Genomic DNA, 23,611 nt, shown 5'->3' with positions numbered 1-23,611 from the left:
TAGGCCCCCTGTTCTGGTTTTCCGCCAAAAACAGCCTCCGTCGTTCTATTTTCGCTTGGTGATCCAACGCTTCCCTCCAAACGACTTCGCCTTTGCTCACTTCCCAGTTGATCTCGAAGTTAATATATATAATATATAATATATTTAAATTATGTTTCAGAGATATCTAACCTGAATTTCCCCCGGCACTCGCTTACCCTTTTTTTCGAATCCAGCGCCTCAATGATAATCATGAATTTTTTCTTCACTTTTCGCCGGCCACAAAAAAACTTTTCACTGTTTTTCAATTTGGCATTATACCCCGCTTGGAAATTATTATGCCTGTAATTATTACGAAACACTTCCTGGGCCACATCATAAGATATTATTCAGGATCGGAGGTTGTAAAGCCGCTCATTCTTATCATTTTGCTTTCTCATTACTTCCACGGCCTTATTCCTCACTAACTCCAAGGAATCCTCCCTAGCAAAAGCCATGGACGGATCCTGAATCAACCCCAGAGCTCTTAACAATTTATATGTAGATCCTGATCGAACAAAGTGCTGCCCGAACACCATATAATATGGAGTAGTTCCCAAACTGGAATGCCCCGCGGATCTCAAAGCACAGCACGGTGACATGATCCATTCTCCTATATACAAGGCCGTTAACTAATTTAATATCTGGCAACAAGTTGTTGTTCGCTTTCAACCGCTCAACAAATTCCTTGTACTTGTCGGACTTGAACTCTGGCGAATCCAAATCGACTATGAACCCTTGACTGGAATCTAACGCGGCTATATTCTCCTCATTTACCCGAGATAAATCGTCTGGCACAACATTCAGCTTGCCGCTGCGGTGCTCAATATTGAAACAACCTTCGGTTGTTTTTTTTAACCAAAACTCCTCCTCCTTGCTAGCGTCACACTGCACAAAGAATGGCTTTTCGAAATACGGACTACGAAGACCAGGCGCTGAACATAACATCTCCTTCAGCTTCTCAAATGCTAGCTTTCCTTCAGGAGTCATGACGAACTTCTGTCTTGTCTTTAATAAGTCAGTCAAAGGCTCTGCTACTGACGCAAAATTATTAATAAACTTGCGATACCAGCCAACCATTCCTAAAAACCTCCGAAGACTTTTTAACCAATTTGGTAGCGGAAAATCTGTCATCGCCAATATTTTTCTCCGGATGTGTTTTTATTGCGCCCTTCCCGACAATGTGCCCTAAATATTTCACCGAACGCATGCAAAATTTACTTTTCTCTACGTTGAGCGTCAGGCATTCCGTCTTAATATGACCTGCAACTTCTCTTAGAACCTTCAGATGTGATTCAAAGCTATCGGAAACTGCCAATAGGTCGTCTAGGTAAACAAACACTCCGTTTCGCAGTTCTGCCCGTATGACCTTGTCCATCAGGCGTGTCATCGTTTGCGAAGCATTTGTCAGCCCGAAAGGCATCACTTTATATTGATAAAGGGGCTTTCCGGGTATGGTAAACGGCGTCTTAAACCTAGAATCTTTGTCAAGGGCTATCTGCCAATAGGCATCTTTCAGATCGAGACTACAAATAAACAAAGCTTTTGGGAGGCGACTCCCATCTATCTGCGGGAGAGGATTCGCATCTTTTCTGGTGACAGCATTCACATTTCCGCTATCCAAACAGTGCCGCACTTTCCCGGGTTTTTGCACGAAGACAACTGGTGAAGACCAAGCGCTATCGGATTCTTCAATTATCCCAAACTTTAGCATACGATCAATCTCAGCATATAGAAGCTTTTTCACAGCTAGGAACACTGGAAAATGCCACTGCTTTACCGGCTTAGCATCTCCAATATCAATTAAATGGGATAGTATAGAAGTTTTCCCAGGCCAAAATCGGAAAATGAAGGAAGTGCTTGCATTACATTTTGTAACTCGTCTTGTTGCTGTGTGGAAAGATAGTGAGTTAAGGAAGTTATTTTAGAAATTTGCATCTACGCCGGCAGCAACTCAAACTTAGACCAAAAATCAATACCTAAATATAAATCTTGGCTAAGAAAAGGAATCAAATGCAGGTCGAGAATTTCTTTCCTTCCATACTTCCATACGCAGTGCTTACCGAAGATAACCCTTGCTGCGCTAGATTGCTCTCTAGACTCTTACTGCCGCTCCCATTACTATCCGATTTAAAACACACACTTCAGCGTATGGACGCTTGTCTTTCGCCCTATGTCGAATTGTGTTAATTGTTTTCAGAGCCATCCAGTAGTTTCTTATCCGCTGAGCATTTCTGGAATAAGATTTCTGACGTACTAGTGGTTGTGAGACGCGAAATGAATTATATATATTACGTTGTGAAACGTGGCCAGTTGATCTCTTTATTTTTTTAGAAAATTCAGCTGTAGTTCCGACGCGTTTCCCGAATGCTCTTTTATTCGTTGTTCTTAAATGAAGCTGGGTTCTTAGCACTGACTAGTTATCCGTGGCCAGAGAGACAACTAATAATAATTATCCCCTCTGTCGATCCAAGCGTCTAACTAGCCGTCCGTTTGGTCCACTGTATTCCTATATCAACCGTGGCTAACTGAGCCTTCAGCTATCGATCCTATTCAACTGATATAAGGTTCGAGCGGGAACACCAGAAAATGTACTGAATGTTTTGTCAAACGTTGGCTAGAAAGTAAGTTTCCACAGGTGGTAATAACGATTTTGGCCACCATTTTGGGCGCCAGATAATAAAGAATGATTATAATATGTATATATATATGATGATATATTTCAAATTTCATTCTAATGATTATCGATGTGATTGCGAGCTACGACAATTCTGAAAAGGACATAAAGATTCTTTTACCATACATACTTTTGCTCGATCCTCAGCTATGGTGGAGGATCGTGTAATGCCCGCCCTTCCTTGGCCATTCTATACCAAAAATTACAAACAGCTGTCATCGCCAACCGCGGCTCTCAGTGAATACATCCTAGTCAGAGGCAAACGAGTTAGCTTTTCAAAACATAATACAAATATATATTTAAACACGACTAAAATTTCGTACAGCTTTATAAATGCTAACCAAAACATAAAAAAAAAAATTGGACCGCTAATAATCATTCAATTTGCAGTTTTCGATTCCCACTTGAATAATTTATAAACAGCTCCCCGCGCTTAATGCATACGGAAAGCTGATCCCCTTGGAAAATATTTAACTTAGATGAAATAATTTGAGAGTTGAGAAGCAATCTTGGCACCTCAAGAAATAATTAAAAATAAAAATACATTGCTTTTGGACATAGATCACGATACGTGCGTGTGCACGACCGGCACCCAAAAATTAAACGGAACAAAAAGAAACAAAGAAATAAGCGCTTTCAATCCATAAATAGCAAAGACAAATCGCAGACAAAAATTCTGCACTGAAAAGCAATTCCACCATTTCGATTTGCACGAGACCTTGGCCTTGAAAACGATACTGATTCCACTAATACTTAGGCGATAAAATATTACAGCGCACCGTGGGACCAGGATCGCGAATAGGAGAACATAATTTCACTTCATTATTCCATACTTATTAAATAAATCTGTCAATATGTTCACTTGCCCATTTTCGGGAATCCACCGACGAAAGCGATTCCGGTTGATTTTCGTGTGGTTTATTTAAATACAATGGTTAACGTTAAAAAAAAAAAATAATGCGGGAACACTGCTGCGCCACTTCCGATATTTTTTTACTCTTCTCGCCTATTTCATTTCATTTTAAATTCCCTCCAGTCTTGGGCTGCAAAAAGTGGCTACAAAGCGCCGCCTCGCTTTCATATACACTTACACATATAAAAAATATCACTAAGGAAGAAATAATCACGAACTTAAACTACGTGCGGAATCCTTTCGCGGTCTCTAACTTGGCCCTAAGATTAACTTCGACGCATTTACAAGCTTCTCAAAAAAGAAAGACGCCTCGAAAGCCGTGTAAATCGTATATCGCTTTGGGCCAGACTCCACGAACTAAACAGTTCGAGAATGCGGGCGGGAAACGGGAATATCACATTGCTCTTAAATTCTCTTAGCGTATGAGAAATTCTTACGCTGCATCGAGCCAAGAGTTGGCGGTTCGATAGCTTTATTTTTTCCGGACATTAAAATTTTCTTAAATCCAATTTCGACCCTCAGAAAGTCAGGCCTCATGTCCCCCTGCCCTGGTGGCAAACAAAGTAGCCGCCGTCCTTATACCTACGGCTGGTGATCCAATGATTCACTCCAAACGACTCCAAACTCGATGATAACTTGCATGTCCAGAAAAAATCTCATCTGCCTCACCGCTTAGTCGGACCGTCAGAAATGGAAAAAGCCATCTTGGTATTCGGATTCCGGCCGGACCCATCTCTCTCTCTCTCTAAGTACCACCTCCATTCTCCTGGAACTGACAATTGGCTCTGTTTCCTCTTTCAGTCCGAAATTCCTGACCTGAAGAATTCTTCTTCTGCCCCATTTTTAGTTCTGGAAACCGAACATAGATGGCGGCCCCAAACCTTCCTACCCCTAGATGACGCTTCCGACACTAGCTACCACAAGCGCTATAGTATGTTTATCCATACATCGTCGTCTAAAAAGGCTAATAAAACGGAGATTTTTGTTCTATTATTTGCAATCAATTCAAGTTCAATTTCTATCGATTTGCAAAAAATTTGTTTGCCACGCCCACTCTAAAGCCCTAAAGTTACCAAGCCGGTCACGCCCACACTTTTGAGCACTTTTAAATATTTTCTCATTTTATTCCCTCGATATCCCAGAAAAATTATGAAATTTCGCGTTCGCATTCACACTGTAGCACACATTCGACTATAGCACTTTCTCTTGTTTTTAATTAGTTTTTCGACTGTTCCTATGAACGCTACTGACAGTCTGATTTCTTAATAAAATTATATATTGCCAAAAGCAGGTATATATCGAGTTAGAATATTTTATAAACAAATTGATGTTATACATGTTACTAAAGAACCTATATAAAATACTCGTCATCCGATTTTATTAAATCTTAAACCGAAATTAGAAAAAAGTGTAATCGAAAGAAACGAAACTGTGTCTTTTTTTTCGATACAAATTTATAAATTTTGTATGCACCTAAGGAATCAAATTATGTAAGCACTGTATCAGAATTCTCAGTTCATTTCAATATCCCACTAAAGTCTCTAAATTGATGGTATTGGTATATTTGTCATTTGCGATCATTTTTTTTTAATCTTAAATTTATACGTAATGTAAGTTCTTCAAATTTATTCGGACTTTATGGTTTCCAAGTTAATATTAAAACGACACATTCGCCGTTTCGTTACCTCCGCTTGCTTGCACAAAATTCAAAAATTTCCGTCACTGGCGTCGTTCGAGCATAGTCTATCCGCTTCTGGCTCCGTTATATCGCGCAAGCGATCCAACTTTCTGCGCGTTTAAATTTCCTTACGAAATTTATCCATGGTTCTGAGTCTAAATTCACCATCCCTACCTCAGTGCTGCGGCAGATATTCTAATTCTAGACTTCCAACTTTTGAATTTAGAACTTCCAAATTCTATTGGTTGACGATGGAAACTTTGCCTCAGATTTAAAGCCTTTGCACGACAATTAAAAATTTCCAACTAATTTTATAAGCTGGGCCAAGTGGAGTTTGTATTATAATTAGTTATACCCGACCATATATAGTATATATTCTTGATCAGGATCAATAGACGAGTCCGTCCGTCCGTATGAACATCCAGATCTCAGCAACTATACATCTAGAAGGTTGAGATTAAGCACACAGATTCCAGGGAAATTTTCTCGATTCATTCTGCCTTAAACTGACACGCCCATATATTTTTATTACACTTATAAATTTTTATCGACTCGATAAAAACCTGCAACGCCCACACTTTTAAGAAATGATTTAATTTGTTTCGATTATATCAGTTGTTTTGCCCAGTTCTACCGAGATGCCGAAATCACGCTTTAGATCATGTTTTCCCCATTTTCTACCGATATTCCTGAAAAATGTTCAAAATTCTTGGTCCTACTTGGACTAGCTGAGTAACGGGTATCTGATAGTCGTGGAACTCGTCTAAAGCGTTTTCTCTTCTTATTTGCTGAGTCCCTTACCAAACATTTACATTTAAAAAAGGTAAACTAGATCAGAGCTTACTTGCTCTGACCGATTACCATAAGTTTATCCCAAATTTCGCAGTGACCAGGATCAGGATCAGTCGCACAGGCCATGTTCATCCGTCCGTATGAATGCCTCGATCTCAGACCCATTAAAGCTAGAATATTGAGATTAAGCATGCAACTTCCAGAGACATAAACGCACCGCAAGTATGTTTCCACATTCCCATTCTAACAGTCTTGTAAATTTCTATCGAATTGCCATAAAACAATACAACAATACAAAGAAACTTTGGCCTACAAAACGCCCAAACGCCGTCATTCTTACACTTTTGAACAATTTTTATTTTGTCAACCAATCCGGAGTCAATCGCAAGTCAAAATTGTCATCGTTGTGCCGTTTAACTTTGGGTCGCGAAAAGTAGGTTAGACCAACATTCTTGAAAAATTGTTGTTTTTTTTTTTTAATAATTTTATTAGTCCCGTAAATATCAATAATTTTTCCAAATAACTTTTTGCCACTTCCACTCTAAAGCCTCCAAATCGTCACGCCCACACTTTTTAACAATTTTTAAATTTTTTCTCATTTATTCCCCACTGTCTATCGATATCCCAGAAAAATGATGAAATTTCGCGTTCGCATTCACACAAGCTAAGTAACGGGTATCTGATAATCGGGGAACTCGGCTATAGAATTCTCTCTTGGTTTGTTGTGTTTTTATGTATTCAGAATTAGGATACTTTATGATTAGAAACAACGAATGTATATTTTTTTCCATTTATACTCTATATGGTCTCGAATGATTCCTTTGTTGTAAGGCAAACATTATGTTTTAAAGTTATTGCATTTTTACGTTTCAAAATATGCTTTAAGGTTATATAAATATTTTCATTTAAGGATACATCTTACATTCGCCAATGTCACCATTAACAACATTTTAAAATATTGCTATAAACAGGTATGTTTTAAAATATATCGTTTAAAAATTAATTCGTTTTAATACCATTTCTCTTTAGCGTTAGTAATAACCTGCCTTTCCTTGCATATAAAATAGTATTGTCTTATCGCAGGGATTATATGAAGTTTCAAAATGCATCCGTATGTCCCGTGTGTGCTTGTGGTAAGTCACCTCCTGCATCCCATTTATTATTTAGTCCAATCCCTTGCTTGTTTAACAGGTAGTCTTGACTATATCTGTGAAAGCCCACATTCGCGTTGATAAGCTGCAGATACATTCGGAATCCAACTATAAACCTGCATTCATACGTTCTGCGGTTGAGAGCATTCCTTTGGATACTGATTCCATACTCCGACTCCGTAACAGTGCAAAACCTGAGTTTGGGGACGCTTTCCTACCTCTGCGGAGTGCTGTGGAGAGTATTCCAAAGCTTTATCAGAGCAACACGTCTAGGCTCAGGAAGAACCCTGATATACGTTCTTTTGTGCGTGATTCTGTGGAGTCATTGCCAAATGATGAAGATGGGCAGGAACATATGGAAATTTTCACTAAATATTATAACAGTGTTAGGGATGTTGTAGGAGTTGATATGAAAAGAAAAAAGTTAACACATGTTAATGTAGATCCTGGGACCATTTCCGATAAGTACGCAGCTTTTATTGCCCCCGGAAACTCAGACGACTATTATCCGAAGTCATACCGAGCCGGCTCGCCGCATCAAGAGTTGCTTAAAATGTTGAACATCGAACAGTTTAAGCACACCGATAAACTTGATCGGTACTCTGACCTGCAGTCTTACGGTGTGTTAGGTCAAAGTAACTTGCAACACCAGCAGTCCTACGGAGCTTTGGAATTTGCAAACAGGAATGATCTCAAAGTGACTAAAAAAGTTCTTTGTTACATGTCGAACTGGGCATTCTACCGTAGTGGTGAGGCTCATTTTGTACCAGAGCATATTGACCCTAATCTATGCTCTGCTATTATCTATTCTTTTGCCTCACTGGATCCTGATCACCTTACCATTCGAGAATTCGATTCATGGGTGGACTTGGATAACCAATACTACCGTCGAGTGACATCGCTTGGTGTGCCTGTACTAATTGCATTGGGTGGATGGACGGACTCTAGCGGTTCCAAATACTCCCGCTTAGTCAGTGACAATCTTAAGCGTCGTGTTTTTACATCTAGTGTGAGCAGCTTTTTATTACGTCATGGATTCAGCGGGCTCCACCTAGACTGGAACTACCCGAAGTGCTGGCAGAGCGATTGCTCAAGGGGACCTGTGACAGACAGGCCAAACCTGACTAAGCTTCTTCGTGAACTTCGCACCGAGTTTCAAAGTGTTGATCCAAAATTTCAGTTGGGAGTGGCCATCTCTGGCTACAAGGAAATTATAACGGAGGCTTATGATTTTCCCGCTTTGTCAGACATTGTAGACTATATGACAGTAATGACCTACGATTACCACGGAGCGTGGGAACAGAAAACAGGTCATGTTAGTCCACTTTACGGCTTACCATCGGACACGTATCCTCAGTACAATACAAACTATACCATGCAGTTACTCCTAAAAATGGGCGCGCGAAGGGAAAAACTTGTATTGAGCATTCCGTTTTACGGCCAGAGTTTCACATTGGCAAACGCCAACCAAATTCTTGCAGGCCCGGGAGTGGCAGCCACTGGACCTGGAGATTCCGGTGAATTGACAAAGCAACCTGGAATGCTAGCTTACTACGAGATTTGTCAGCGCCTAACAAAGTTTAATTGGATGAGTGATCGGAATTTAAGCCTGATATTCGGTCCATTCGCTATGCAAAACGACCAGTGGGTAGGATATGAAGATACGACTAGTGCCCAAGCGAAGGCTCGATATGCTGCTAATAACAACTTTGCCGGAGTGGCAGCCTGGACCATTGACCTCGATGATTTCCGAAACCTATGTTGCAATGAATCTTATCCTTTACTTAGGGCCATTAATAGAGAATTGGGTCGCTTGGACTCGGAGCCGCCAACTGAACCGAACTGTAAGCGTCCTACATTATTGGCGACACCGGTGCCTCCCCAAATGACAACAATTAGTAGCGATGGTTCTGGGGGCTTGGGACAAAATCACGATCATACAACTTCCTTGCCAAGCGGGGAGAACAGCAGTAGTCCTGTAAGTACCACTATCACAAGCCCCTTCCCTTGGTGGAGTTCAACTACAAAACGTCCGCGCGAGCCGACTAGGACTACAGCAAAACCAACTCATACCACAATCCCCATTCCATCAGGGATCAGCCCAGTGGTACTGCCCTCGAATTGTAAGAGCGGCGAATTCTTCCCTGACTCAAAAAATTGTAACGCTTACTATCAATGTTTTTTTGCGGGAGAGTTACAGCATCACTTTTGTCCAAGCGGTCTTCACTGGAACAACGAAGCCAAAGGATGTGATTGGCCGTCTTCCGCCCAATGCTCACTAATACCCAATCAACACCTAAGTACTTCTTATCCAAACCCGATCCAAACGTCTAAAAAGCCGGAGACGACTTCGACACCTAATAAGAAACCGTCAGAGACTTTCGCACATGATCAGGTCAGTTATACCTCAAGCCGACCGCAACATATGCGTCCAACTATATTGGAGTGCACTGAAGGGGATTACTACCCACACAGAAACTGCAGGAAATATTACATCTGCGTCAATAAGGCACTGATACCCAGTGAATGTGGCGGAGACTTGCATTGGGACGGTATCAAAAAACTTTGTGACTGGCCTGAGAACGTACAATGCGTAACTAGCAAAAAATATTTAAAAATAATCAAATCGAGTAGCGCCAACGAAGAGGACCCCTGCAAAGGCGAAAAGCGAGTACCCTATCCAGGGAACTGTTCGAAATATCTCTTCTGCCTATGGAACCGCCTTCAGGCTAATGACTGTCCACCGGGGCTGCACTATAATGAAAGAATTGGGAACTGCGATTGGCCTGCAGCTGCAAAATGCAATCCAAAAGATGGTGAGAGCAGCGGAGAGGTAGAGCTGAACGCTATGCCGAAGCCTCCGACTCCACAAACCCCGAGTAGTAATTTGCGACCAACATACCCCACGGAAAAACCAGTTCCCAAACCTCGTGATAGTCACTACAAAGTTATTTGCTACTTTACAAACTGGGCCTGGTACCGCAAGGGAATAGGTCGCTTTACTCCCGACGACATAAACACGGAGCTGTGCACTCACGTAATTTATGGGTTTGCAGTGCTAGACTATTCCGAACTTTTACTACGAACACATGATTCCTGGGCTGACGTTGAAAACAACTTTTACACGAGGGTCACAAGCCTCAAAAGCAAAGGCATCAAGGTGAGCTTAGCACTTGGTGGATGGAACGATTCGCAAGGCGATAAGTACAGCCGCCTAGTTCGAAGTCCAATGGCCCGGGCTCGTTTTGTGCGCCACGCCCTCGAGTTTATTGAAAAATACGGCTTTGAGGGCCTTGATTTAGATTGGGAGTACCCAGTCTGCTGGCAAACGGAGTGCAACAAAGGGTCTACCGAGGAAAAGGAGGGTTTCACTGCTTGGGTACAAGAGCTTTCTGAAGCGTTTCGCCCTCGAGGACTTCTGTTGTCCACTGCAGTCTCACCTAGCAGGAAAATCATTGATGCAGGATACGACATTCCTCAGCTCTCTCGCTGTTTTGATTGGATCGCTGTCATGACATATGATTTTCATGGGCATTGGGATAAAAAAACAGGACATGTGGCACCTCTGTATCATCATCCCGATGATGACTTTGAACATTTTAACGTGGTAAGCAATGAAATTTCGAAGTAAAATACTTTTTTAATTCCTTGTTTGGCAGAACTATTCCATAAACTATTGGATGGAAAAAGGAGCACCATCACAAAAATTAGTAATGGGTATACCACTATACGGCCAGTCGTTCACTTTAGGAAATACCAACAGCAGTGGCTTAAATGCCAAAGCCCCAGGACCAGGTGAAGCTGGAGAGTTTACCAGAGCAGCTGGATTTCTTGCATACTATGAGGTAAACTAATTTTAAAACGTTAATTTTGAAAACATTTCTCTTTTATTTCAAATAATATTAGATAAAAAAGAGGGGACGCTATAGTCGACTTACTGCACTATTAAATCCCCGATCCTTACTTAGAAGTGCTATAACATTTTTTTGGATATTTTTTTTTAGAGTTTTTAGATTAGATTTAGATAGATTTTTAAGAGTAGGCACGAAAATGCTTCTGAAGTTAAATTTGTATATCCGTTACTCGTTGAATAAAAGGGTATACCATATTCGATGAAAAAAAGTATGTAGCGTGTAGAAGGCCTCGATATAATGGTGATCCGAAAATCGATCACCCAACACCAACAGATTTTGTTCAGGCTTAACAACTCAGTAAGCGTTCAAAGGTTTAATTTTATCTATTTTCGCACCAACATTTTAATTATTTCTGTGATCAAAGTTTCGTAGTCACAATTCATTAACAAAATATGTTTATCAAAATGATTTAAAGAATAAATTCCACAAAAATCGATGCCTGGAACTTAAAAACATTAGCTGAAACTGCATTGTAGTTCTGCTCAGTTCTGGACCAGTTGAGAAATGGTATGATGTTGTATGAAATACACATTACTTTAGCTCTCAGGAGCAGAATAAGGCCAATAGAATGCATAGTCTAAATAGGAGCAAAAAGCCTGGTGGGCGATGGCCGTGTTCACGAAAGTATGTATTATTTTAAAAATCAGACGTATTAGTATTCCCTACAAAACCTTGAAATGATATAGTTGGGGAATAGTTACATCATTAAGGTGTAATAGTATCAAATAAGTCAATTACGCATCGATTGGAATCTCATGTATAAAAATCTGATGCTCTGTGTAAACGATATTTTCGAATCAATATTTTCCGAAACTTTTCGAAATGATTACATATCTGTGAGTGCAATGCAGCGTGTTATTTCTGGCCATTTCCCGTTTATGAAGGAGTGCAAAGTATTGTTGGTATAGTTTTGGTCAAAAACTTGTCAAACCGACGAGATCCTCCACAAATACAATATGAATAGCTGAAATACTCTGACTGATAGCTGATATCAATATAAAATATTTAGTTCATACAAATTTATTTACGAATACTTTCGGATTCAGCCATTCGCAGAGTTGGCAATAATTCTTTATTAAAATAGAGCACTATCACTGAGTACTCTTAAGCGCTTTGTGAGAAGACCAAAGCCCAATGAAAAGACCTTAGAAACCATAATAATGGTCGCTTGGAATACTTATGAAGATACCGAACTCCCAAGGTTGTTGAAGAGTACATGAAGAACTATGAATTCAAACGAATTCTAATGTTACCATTGAATTTTATTATAAATCTATAATAAGCATTAGCTGAGTGAAGGTTTTGATATCCGAAGAGCAAATGGTAAATAAAAACAAGAAAGATTGGTATAGTCGAGTTCCCCGACTATCAGATACCCGTTACTTAGCGAGCTCGAATTTGAAAACGAAATTTCGTAATTTTTCTGGGATATCAATAGATATTGGGGAGTACAAGGAAAAAAAAAATTAAAAATTGTTTAAAAGTGTGGCGTGACTGCTTTGGCGGCCTTAGGGGGTTAGTCAGTTTTTTGGCAAATCGATGGAAATTTTCAAGACTAAGATTATGAAAGATTATGAGACTAAGATTATGAAGGTTGAGATTAAGCATACAGAATCTTGAGACATAGACGCAGCGCAAGTTGGTTGACCCATGCTGCCACGCCCACTCTAACGCCTACAATTGTCTGACTGCTTCCAGGTTGTCCACGTGGCATTATTCCCTGCATTATTTTCGACATTGCTCGGGCAATCATGTTTAGGTCCAATCCAATTGTGTTGACTGACCACTACAATTCAAAGGACAAAGCGAAGGACCATTTCCTGACCTGTTTTGCGAACTTAGCGCTATCAGGCTCTAGGGTTTAGGTGTCTCGGAGAATGTCTTTCTCTCTCCTGCGCAATAAGGGCTCGTAAATTTTATACTCGGACGTCGTCTGTTAGGGTATGCTGCTTCCAAACCTCGTATGTCTACTCCCCGACTACCATATATTCAGACTCTATGCCTTATATGCACCTTCTACCCATTCTGCTTTTCCCGGCAAAAATTCGACAATCATGTTTGGGCGCTAGATGTAACGATTTGATTTTGTTGTTTTTGTCCCTACGAAGTACGCGGAAGAATGTGTGTCTTCGTCGGGCTTAGGGAAAAGTACCCGTTGTTTGACTGTGCTCCGCAGTGCATTACCGCAAATTGCGATTCAAACATTGCAAAATTGATTGATTTTTATATTTTATGATCTGTCTTCTTTTGCTTGCTTGATAGGCCAAAACACAGAAACAATCACTCTAATGCTAACATGCCGCAAACCTTTAGTTGCTAACAATTGTTAAAATGGTTTTTTGATATTATTTTACTATTTATCTTGGCAATATCTATTGCTTTGGCTAAAAACATTTGAAATCAAGGAAATCGGCTAAAGCGTTCCCTCGTTCTTTTATTCTGTATATTTCCTTATGTAGATACAATAGCTTCGCTTTGCTCATGCATGCTTATAGGTAGAATACTAAAACTAAAAACTGCTGTGAAATTTTTATTTGTGGTTTAACTAATTCATATTACTGCTTTATATCAGATTTGTGAACGAGTTAATCGCCAAGGCTGGCAGGTGGTGCAAGATGAATTTGGCCGCATGGGACCTTATGCTTACAAGGGAACTCAGTGGGTGTCATACGATAGCCCAGATATGGTCAGGAAAAAGTCACTACTGGTGAGGTCATTGAAACTGGGCGGAGGAATGGTTTGGGCCCTTGATCTGGATGACTTTAATAATCGTTGTGGAAATGGCGTGCATCCTTTGCTAAGTGAAATCCATAACGTGCTTAAGGATCCACCTAATTTATTGGAAATACCGGGTATGTTAATTCGTAAACAATTATGTTATCATTGGTTCAGTGTCACTAAATTATTTTACGTGGTTTAGGTCATACCGAATCGACTCCTACAGAGTACCCAGGCATTGAAGGAGGGATACATGAGTCTAATGGGGAGGGTCCCGAGGTGCAGCCGATTGAAGCGGTGATGCAGACCAGCGATAACGAAGGTGAAGAACATGAAGATATAGTAGACCCAACCCACGTCCTAGAGGAGGAAAACATAGAAGATACTGAAATGGCCACGGAATTTAAAATCATTTGCTACTTTACCAACTGGGCGTGGTACCGTCAAGGTGGTGGTAAGTTCCTGCCGGAAGATATCGATTCAGATCTGTGTACCCACATAATTTATGGCTTTGCCGTGTTGAGTCGGGACAAGCTTACGATTCAGCCTCATGACTCTTGGGCGGACTTAGACAACAAGTTTTATGAGCGGATTGTGGGCTACCGCAAGAAAGGCGCAAAAGTAACTGTGGCAATTGGCGGTTGGAATGATTCTGCTGGCGATAAGTACTCCCGACTTGTAAGGAATCCAGAGGCAAGATCTCGGTTTATCCGTAATGTCCTGGATTTTATAGAGGAATATAATTTCGACGGCTTGGACCTGGATTGGGAGTATCCAGTTTGCTGGCAGGTGGATTGCAAGAAAGGGACGGCAGAAGAGAAGAATGGATTCACAGCTTTGGTGCGGGAGCTTTTTTATGCCTTCCAACCCAGGGGATTAATTCTATCAGCTGCCGTGTCACCTAACAAGAAGGTCATCGATGCTGGATACGAAGTTGCGGAGCTATCCAAATACTTTTCTTGGATATCTGTGATGGCCTATGACTACCACGGTCAGTGGGATAAGAAGACTGGCCATGTAGCTCCAATGTACGGTCACCCAGAAGGAACACCAGATTTTAACACCAATTTTTCCATGAACTACTGGATCTCGATGGGAGCTGACCGGCGAAAGTTAGTAATGGGAATGCCTCTGTACGGCCAGTCATTCTCTCTGGCTGAGACTACTAGGCACCAACTAAATGCTCCCACGTATGGTGGTGGTGAAGCTGGAGAGGCTACAAGAGCCAGAGGATTTTTGGCATACTATGAAATATGCTTGAAAATCCGACATCATAGGTGGAACGTTGTAAGGGATACCAAGGGTCGTATGGGACCCTTCGCATATCATGGGGATCAATGGGTTTCCTTCGATGATGCACCCATGATTCGGCATAAAAGCGAGTACATCAAGGCAATGGGTCTTGGCGGAGCTATGATATGGGCTCTAGACTTGGATGACTTCAAAAATGTGTGCGAATGCGAGTCATATCCCTTGCTTAAAGCTATTAATCGCGTACTCAGAGGTTTCGGGGGTCCCCAACCAAAGTGCGTGCTTGAACAAGCCAAAAGCACAATGGGTAAGAAACGTCTAGCATTATTTAGCAAAACAAGACAAATTTCATACCGTTTTCCAGAGCCAAACATCAATCCGCCTTTCAGGACCACAATAAATGCCACACCTGGACCTAATCTTGATTCTCCTCCGAAAAATGTATCCTTAAATGTTCTGTCCATCAAATGCCACAACAAAAACTATTTGGCGCACGAATGGGATTTCACCAAGTACTATATCTGCGATCATGGAACGTACGTGGAGCAAAGGTATGTACGTCGCGTTGTCTACAAGTTTTTGCTGTCCGTATGAACGCCGTGATCTCGGGTACTACAACAGCTTGAAAGTTTCTAGAATTTAGTTTCAGAATTTTATTTTTCAAATTTCTATATATATGCTAAAACATTTTGGCTACATCTACTTTAAAAAAATGTTATCATTATTTTTTTTATCATTTGAAGTCCCAATTTAAATTAATAATCCAAAAGAATTTTCCTCTTCGCACTGAAAAACGGATACCTGATAGTCCAAGAATTATTTACTATCTGCAATAAAAATATGTTATTTCGCGAAGGTGACAAAAGCCATTCCTGTACTGCACTAGCCACTTTTTACTCGGTCAAGGGAGTACTGGGTGACGAAACTGGAATATCTGCTGTGTAGAGGGTATACAGGAAAGGTCCAAGTACACTTCCTTGTGGAACACCAAAGTCTCTCGCTGCTTCCTCGAATGACCAATGGGTGATAAAGGACTTTAAAATTTAGTTGTGGGGTTGTGGAGAAATATCCTTAAATTTGTCCCTTGTGACATACCTTGCTATAGGCTTGCTTAACGTCGGGGAACGCTGCCACCGTGTAGAACTTGGACTCGAGGCCGTGCGTTACGTGATTGACTAGATGGCCAACTTGTTTCAGGAAACCATGTAACGTCCTGACGCCAAATTCATGTTGGGGTAAATAGCAGTTCTTCTTGACTTGACGTGATATACACAAGATTCTTCGCCTCTTAGGTGAATAGTTATAGGGTTTGAAATTCTTGGACTGTCATTTACAAACAAACTTTTATAGCCTATCATGCCAACAAAGAAAAGGTGGTCTTTTTAGCATTTTTGGTATTCAAAATGATGTTTTACCAATTTTTATCTATGATTCCTGATGTTGTATACCCTAATAATTCTTTCACATGTTTAAAGATTTAATTTTTTTGATTTTATCATTATTTTTGCTAATATATATCTATATGCCTAAAAAATTTTGGTAGAGCTGTGTCAAACGCCCACAAATGACAAAATTTGTGGATGTGGTCGTAACGGAAATGGTTCCTTTCAAGAAAATATTTATTATTTATTGTAAACAAATATATTCGTATAATTAAATAAACCATGTGAAATATTAAGTTCTTAAGTTCAATATCTTTTTAAATATTATTTTTACGTCGTGTCGTAATAATAAATAAATTAGGTCACATAATTTTTGACTTTATTTGCCAATACATCAATATATATATATATATATATTCAAAGGAGAGAAATTTTTTTCTTTAAAAGGCAATATCTGCATTTTCCCCTTTCTGACCTTTTATTTGTTTTTTTTTACTATATGAATGTATAAACAATAGTCCTATCAGTAAAATATGTAGCTTGAAGTTGATTTATTATACACGTAAGTCGTAAGGTAAAAGGGTATACTAGATTCGTTGGAAAATATTTAACAGACAGAAGAAAAACAGTTCCGACCATAAAAAGTATATATATTCTTGTCCACGATGGATAGCCGAGTCGATCTGCCAACGTCCGTCTTTCCATAAGAAAACCTCGATCGATAGATTTGCAAAAAAAAAGGCACACTAGCTGAGTAACAGGTATCTGATTGTCGGGGAACAAAAATAATAATATTTTATATACTTAGTCTTATAATATTATTTTTCTGCTAAGTATTATTTTGTGATCAATAAATAATATAGTTTAAATAAAAGAAGTATTCATAATTGTTTGATAGTCCGTGTCTTCTCATCGTAAAAATAAGGCAAATGGTGAGAAATAGGATAAATAGGGAAAATTAAGGATATGTAGAGTTCGTGGTTTGTGTGAGAGTGGCAAACACAGTATCTCAGCGTAGGCGGAGGGAAGATTCCTTAGTCAGGAATTCCGAACAGTGCGTCAATACAGTTTTGAGAAGGTCGAGACGCTTGATTCATCCTGTTCGTGCGATTGAGCAAGTATTTAACCCTTAGTTTCGTTTTCAAAGGCGTCTTGATCCTACAATTCAGTCGAACACAGGGAAATACGATTGGGTCCTACTCTTCGTTCAATTGAGAGGGCAGCCGTCGTGTTCTGAAAGGCGGCAAAATAAAAAATCTGGCTTTCACTGTTAATCTTTTTAAGTTTTTGCAAAACTTGTCACAGCAACATAAGAGCCGGTCAGGCGCCAAAAGGGGCCATTTTAAACGGTTTAGATTTCCCAGAAATTCATACCTCTTTAAGGGGCCCAACTCCTTTGAAAGAACGACTGATCGCCTTCCATTTATGATAATTAAGTCAATAGGTCACGATCGTCAAAGTGCTATTAAAGGTCCTGTTGTTAATGTCCCTATTCCAGTTAGCAATGTAGTGACTCCCCTTCCACAAGCTTTCAATGAGCTGAGGTAACTCAACTGCACCTCAAACGAAGTATATAATATGAACGTTTCATGACAGATAGCATACGGCCTGCCAAAATTGCTATTAGGTACTTAGTTAATACTGAGTTTTATAGAAATACTGTTTCTCTCGTAGCATCTCAAGGTGATGTAGCTTTTGTAGAGTCATCATGACAACTAGTCATCCAGCGATGCGATGCTATGAGCGAGATATCGATAGATATTGGGGAAAAAAATTAGAAAAAATTTTAAAATTGTTCAAAAGTGTGGGCGTGACCGATTTGGCGGCTTTAAGAGTGGGCGTGCCAAAAGTTTTTTAGAAAATCGATAGAAATTTACAAGACTAATAATGTCCAAAAATTGTTCAAACATATGGGCGCGGCAGTTTTGAGCGGTTTCAGTGCGTTAGAGTGGGATTGGCAAACAGTTTTTTGGCCAATCGATAGAAATTTACAAGTCTAATAAATGATAACGTGGGCGTGGAAGTTATGGGCTGTTTTAGGGCGTTAGAGTGGGCTTGGCAACATGGGTCAACAACCTTGAGCTGCGTCTTTATCTCTAGAATCTGTATGTTGAATATCAACCTTCGAGCTTTTATAGTTCCTGAGATCTCGATCTAGATCAAGAATGTATATACTTTATATAGTCGGAAATGCTTCCTAAAGTCGGCTACATACTTTTCAACGAAAAGTACTCTACGAGTAACGGGTATAATTACCCTTGAGACTAAATATCTTGGTATGCGTAATCTGTAGTAGTTTTAGAAATACCTATTCTGAACAATAAACAAGTCTTCGAAAAAAAGTAAAGTATTTAATTTAAAATCTTCACATAAATCAAGTTTCGACAAATTTAATTATAAGTTATCTTGTATTTATTAATTCGTATTTTCAGCTGTCCTTTGGGACTTCAATGGAATAAAACCTACTGCGACAGGCCTACCAATGTTCAGTCCTCATTGGGATCAGACCAGAGAACTCAGGAGCCAGCGGTCCATCGCCCCAATCCTACATCACAGATCATCACAGATCCCCCAATCATCAATAAGGCATACAAAGTAGTCTGTTACTTTACGAACTGGGCATGGTACCGTCCGTCACAGGGCAAGTATGTGCCTGAAGATATAGACGCCAACTTGTGCACCCATATCATATACGGCTTCGCCGTGCTTGATAGCAAGTCGTTAACCATTAAGACGCTTGACTCCTGGACCGATATAGACAACCGTTTCTATGAGCGGGTTGTAGAATACAAGCAAAGAGGCCTTCGAGTCATGTTAGCCATTGGTGGATGGAATGACTCATTGGGCAGCAAGTACGCACGCCTTGTACTTGATTCACAGTCAAGGAGCCGCTTTGTTGAAAGTGTGATAAGTTTTGTAGAACAACACGGCTTTGAGGGTCTGGACCTAGCCTGGGAGTTTCCTGTATGCTGGCAAGCTAACTGCGACAGAGGTAATCCCACGGAAAAGGATGGATTTGTTGCTCTTGTCAAGGAACTGTCGGAAGCCTTTAAGGCAAAAGGCCTTATTCTTTCGGCAGCAGTCTCGCCCAGTAAAATGGTTATTGATGCCGGGTACAACGTGTTTGAGCTTTCTCTGTACTTTGACTGGGTGGCCGTCATGACGTACGACTTTCACGGTCACTGGGATATGCGGACTGGCCAAGTAGCCCCACTCTTTCACAATGGGTTTGACGAAAACATATACCTTAATGGAAACTTCAGCATCCATTACTGGTTGGAAAGGGGTATTCCAAGGAATAAGCTGGTTATGGGAATGCCAATGTACGGTCAGACGTTTACGCTAGCTGACCGAAATCACCGGTCACTAAATGATAAAACAGTGGGTCCAGGGAAGGCAGGAACCTTTACTCGAGCGGATGGATTCTTGGCATACTATGAAATCTGCGAAAAAGTCGGCAACGATGACTGGAAAGTGGTGAGGGATGAAGAAGGTGTATTCGGATCCTATGCATATAGTGGCAACCAGTGGATATCATACGATGATGTCAGAACTATTCGAAGAAAAGCTCAGTTTATCAAAAGCTTGCAGCTAGGTGGCGGCATGATTTGGGCCCTTGATTTAGATGACTTTCGTGGACTTTGCGGTTGCGGCAAGCACCCATTACTTAGGACTCTTAATCAGGAGCTGCTAGGCATTTCTGGACAAAAAGCTAAGGACTGCACTTAATAAGTTTTGCACAAAAGCTTGACCTGTAATCTATTTTAATTTATTTTATACAACCACATATTTGCCAATTAAACTATTTAAATAAAGCGTCAAAGTTTGAAACATTTTAAATCGATAGGCATTAATTCCAGATATTCCAAGTATTATAAGTACAAAGTGAGTATGACAATTAGGCCAGGCATTTGCACATATTAGAAATACAGAATTTTATATTAAATACATATAAGATTCGGTTTTAAGAGTCAATTTTCCCTTATACCAGCAATAAAGAGTATCCTTTTTTCAGGTCCACATAGAGTATTTATCCAAATAATAAGTATAATTAAAACTATTTTTTACAAAGGAAAGTAACATGGCTTGAATCATAATGTTGATTAGGTTTCGGTTTGGCAACCGTTTTTTCGATATTGTGGAACATTGTTCCGCAACGAACAATGGTTACCATGGCGAATGGGTTCGTCGCTGACGAATGGTAGATGCAACGGAGTCCGATGGTAACGTCGTCCAAGATAGGAGAACCCGCCTTGGAGTCCAATGAGGAAGAATCTAAAGTGGGCGTACAATCACCAAGAGTGAACGAAAGTGCATTAGTCTACAAGACTGAGAGTGCAACGTTAAGATCTACACGGTGAGGGTGCGACAGGGGGAGGAATGAAGTTCTGTGGTCATACCAGACGTGTACTTCCTGGTCCGGGTAGTCGAGGATGACGAACATCGAGGAAACGACGCAGAACAGCAGATGGCAAGGACCTGCGGAGTTCTTATCGAGAGCTGGATATATCCCGAATAAAACTTACGATAAGATCGGAAAGTTCCCTTCTTCTTGGTCGGGAAATCACATTAAAACATATATTAGGGGAGACGAGCACACATCCTGTCTGAGTTAGGCGCCCCTACTCGGAGACGTCAGAACGTAGGAAAAAAGGTCGTTATAATAAGCAACATGTTAATATCAAGGCATGGTACGATCGGAAAACGGCTATTAAAAAATGAGTTAAAAATAATCGAATAGAATAGACCGCTTCTTGTGGTCCATACTACACAGTCAGCCACAGTCTACGTTCCCGCAATTCCGATGTCAACCCAGAGGTGACAGGAGTGGGTACACGAATTAAACTTTAAATAGAGCTCGAGTGAGGCAATCGCAGTCTTTGGCATTGCGACAGGCATTATAAGAGAATAATAAGATGCTAAGAGAATAAAGAAAGTGGCTGGGGCAATAAAGAACCTGGCTGAAAGAGACCAGAGACCCATTTTGACCATTTTGACGACCACAAACCTCCCAAAACTGCCACGATCACACTTTAGAAAAATTATGTAATATATTTTTATATTCATATTAATCTTGTAAATTTCTACCGATTTGCTAAGAAAGCAAATTTTGCCACGCCCACTCTAATCCTCACGAACCAACCAAAATGACGACCCCACACTTTTGAAAAATGTTTTGATATTATTTCACATTTTTATTAGTCTGGTAAATTTCTATCGATTTAAAAAATTTTTTGCCACGCCCACTCTAACGCCCTAAAACCGCCCAAAATAGCCCACCTTTTTGAAAATGTTTTTGATGTTTTTTAACATTCTTATTAGTCTTGTCAGTTTCTACCGATTTGCACAGAAACTTTCTGCCACGCCCGCTCTAAAGCCCCAGAACCGCGACACGTAGCCTGCCAACTCTCACACGCGGATCTCTTTTTGGTTGTCAACTTGGTCGAAATCGGCTTATTGGATTTAATGAAAATAAAGACAATGCTATATTCATCTTCCCCGAATATGAGATAGATATTGGTAAATAAAGTGAGAAAAAAATTAAAAATTGGTCAAAAGAATGCTTGACCGTTTTGGGCATTTTGTAGGCGTAAAGAGGGACGTGGCAATAGTGGTTTCACGTTGGGCTCCAGATGAAACGAGTTGCAGCGGCTAGCTCAGAGAGTTTGTGCGTTCGTCCTACCAAATTTATTATTTGTGTGATTGTCCGACCAATTCTGAAGGAACACTCGATGTGGACTCAAACGGTTCTCGCCGTCTGCTGTGCGTCGTCTTTCCCTCGCCGTCCTTCTCTCGTCGTTCTACTTCGTCCATAGCAATGGAAGTCGTTCGGGCTATATTTACCCCTAGGATATTATGGAGGTGGGGCCGCAAGGTGTTAGGTCAAACGTCTGTTATGACAGCTCCTATACAGGACAACAGCCACAATTCCTTTCTGATCACGACAGGACCGTGCTGTCTCTTCCTGCTGTATCCTCGCGATGTGGATCTCAACGTTAGAAGACGCCAAACGAGGCAACTAGCACATGTACGCTACCATATTTACCCGTAAGCTGCCACCAGCAACACAACCAAAATAAATAACAAACAAAATCAAAGACGATCTCATACAGAAAAAGTCACCTGGCTGCGACTGTATAAAACCGGAAATGATCATCGAGCTGCCACATTCATGCAGATCTTTTATGCGATCAAAAAACTTTTTTACTTCCCACAACGATGAAATGTTAAAATGTAAAGTTTCCAAAGCCTGGTAAGGAAAATACAGTTCCTTAATCTTACAGACTAAGTATACTCTCATGTATTTCGAAACTAGTCGAAAAATGCTGGTCAAACGACAACAACATCTATACAGACGACATCCATAAAAATAGTCGCCCAACGGTATGAACATTTGGCGACGATGCAACTATACTTAGCCATTCAGGTCCCCAATCCAAGCTAAATCACAGCTGGCATTGCTCCTCGTAGACATTGAGAAGTGGCTCTCTGACTGGCGAATAAAAGTAAACGAAAAAATACAAGCACGTGACATTTACGCTAAACAGACAAAATTGCCCACCACTTTTGTTGAACAACATACGACTCACGAAAGCGGATGAGGTATAACGTACCTGGGAGTACACCATGACAGAAGACTCACATGGCGCAGGCACATTGAAGCTAAAAAAAACCCATCTCAAACTCAAAGCCAACAACTCACACTGGATCATCACCGCTGGTTCTCTTCACAGTCTGGACCACAAGGTCTTACTCTATAATTCTGTACTGAAACACATCTGGACCTATGGCACACAGCTATGGGCCAATGTCAGCAATACAACTTTGACATCATATAGAAAGCACAATTAAAGATTCTGAAAGCCAATACTGACATGATATGATATGATGATGTTATTCCATCAGTTATCAATGCAATTACCAAAATTTAGAAACACAAGAGAGAATGCTATAGTCGAGTTCCCCGACTATCAAATACCCGTTACTCAGCTAGTGTGAATGCGAACGCGAAATTGCACAATTTTTCTGGGATATCGATAGATATTAAGAAATAAAATGAGAAAAAATTAAAAAATTGTTCATAAGTGTGGATGTGACCGGTTTGACGGCTAACGTG

The 23,611-nt window shown here is 40.4% G+C and overlaps 1 protein-coding gene across 3 annotated transcripts in view; it reads left to right on the top strand.

Moving 5' to 3' along the window:
- The window catches only part of LOC6739552 (probable chitinase 10), a 29,276-nt gene extending 8,959 nt beyond the window's left edge, over positions 1 to 20,317 (top strand). For 2 of the 3 annotated variants that reach the window (XM_016174417.3, XM_016174418.3), the window contains exons 3-10: positions 6,989 to 7,049; positions 7,108 to 7,211; positions 7,270 to 10,836; positions 10,889 to 11,074; positions 13,716 to 13,995; positions 14,064 to 15,419; positions 15,477 to 15,663; positions 18,927 to 20,317. In XM_016174417.3, coding sequence (XP_016025899.1) covers positions 7,182 to 7,211; positions 7,270 to 10,836; positions 10,889 to 11,074; positions 13,716 to 13,995; positions 14,064 to 15,419; positions 15,477 to 15,663; positions 18,927 to 20,223 — 6,903 coding nt within the window. In that variant the 5' untranslated portion in view covers positions 6,989 to 7,049; positions 7,108 to 7,181 and the 3' untranslated portion in view covers positions 20,224 to 20,317. The remainder of the gene's footprint in view (positions 1 to 6,988; positions 7,050 to 7,107; positions 7,212 to 7,269; positions 10,837 to 10,888; positions 11,075 to 13,715; positions 13,996 to 14,063; positions 15,420 to 15,476; positions 15,664 to 18,926) is intronic. The other variant, XM_039290983.2, reaches the window with a different exon arrangement.
- The last annotated feature ends 3,294 nt before the right edge of the window (positions 20,318 to 23,611 follow it).

This window comes from Drosophila simulans, chromosome 2L (assembly GCF_016746395.2).
Source record: "Drosophila simulans strain w501 chromosome 2L, Prin_Dsim_3.1, whole genome shotgun sequence".
Classification (NCBI taxonomy): domain Eukaryota; kingdom Metazoa; phylum Arthropoda; class Insecta; order Diptera; family Drosophilidae; genus Drosophila; species Drosophila simulans.
Note: the sequence above shows the minus strand (reverse complement) of the source record. Positions and strands in the feature narration are given on the sequence as shown.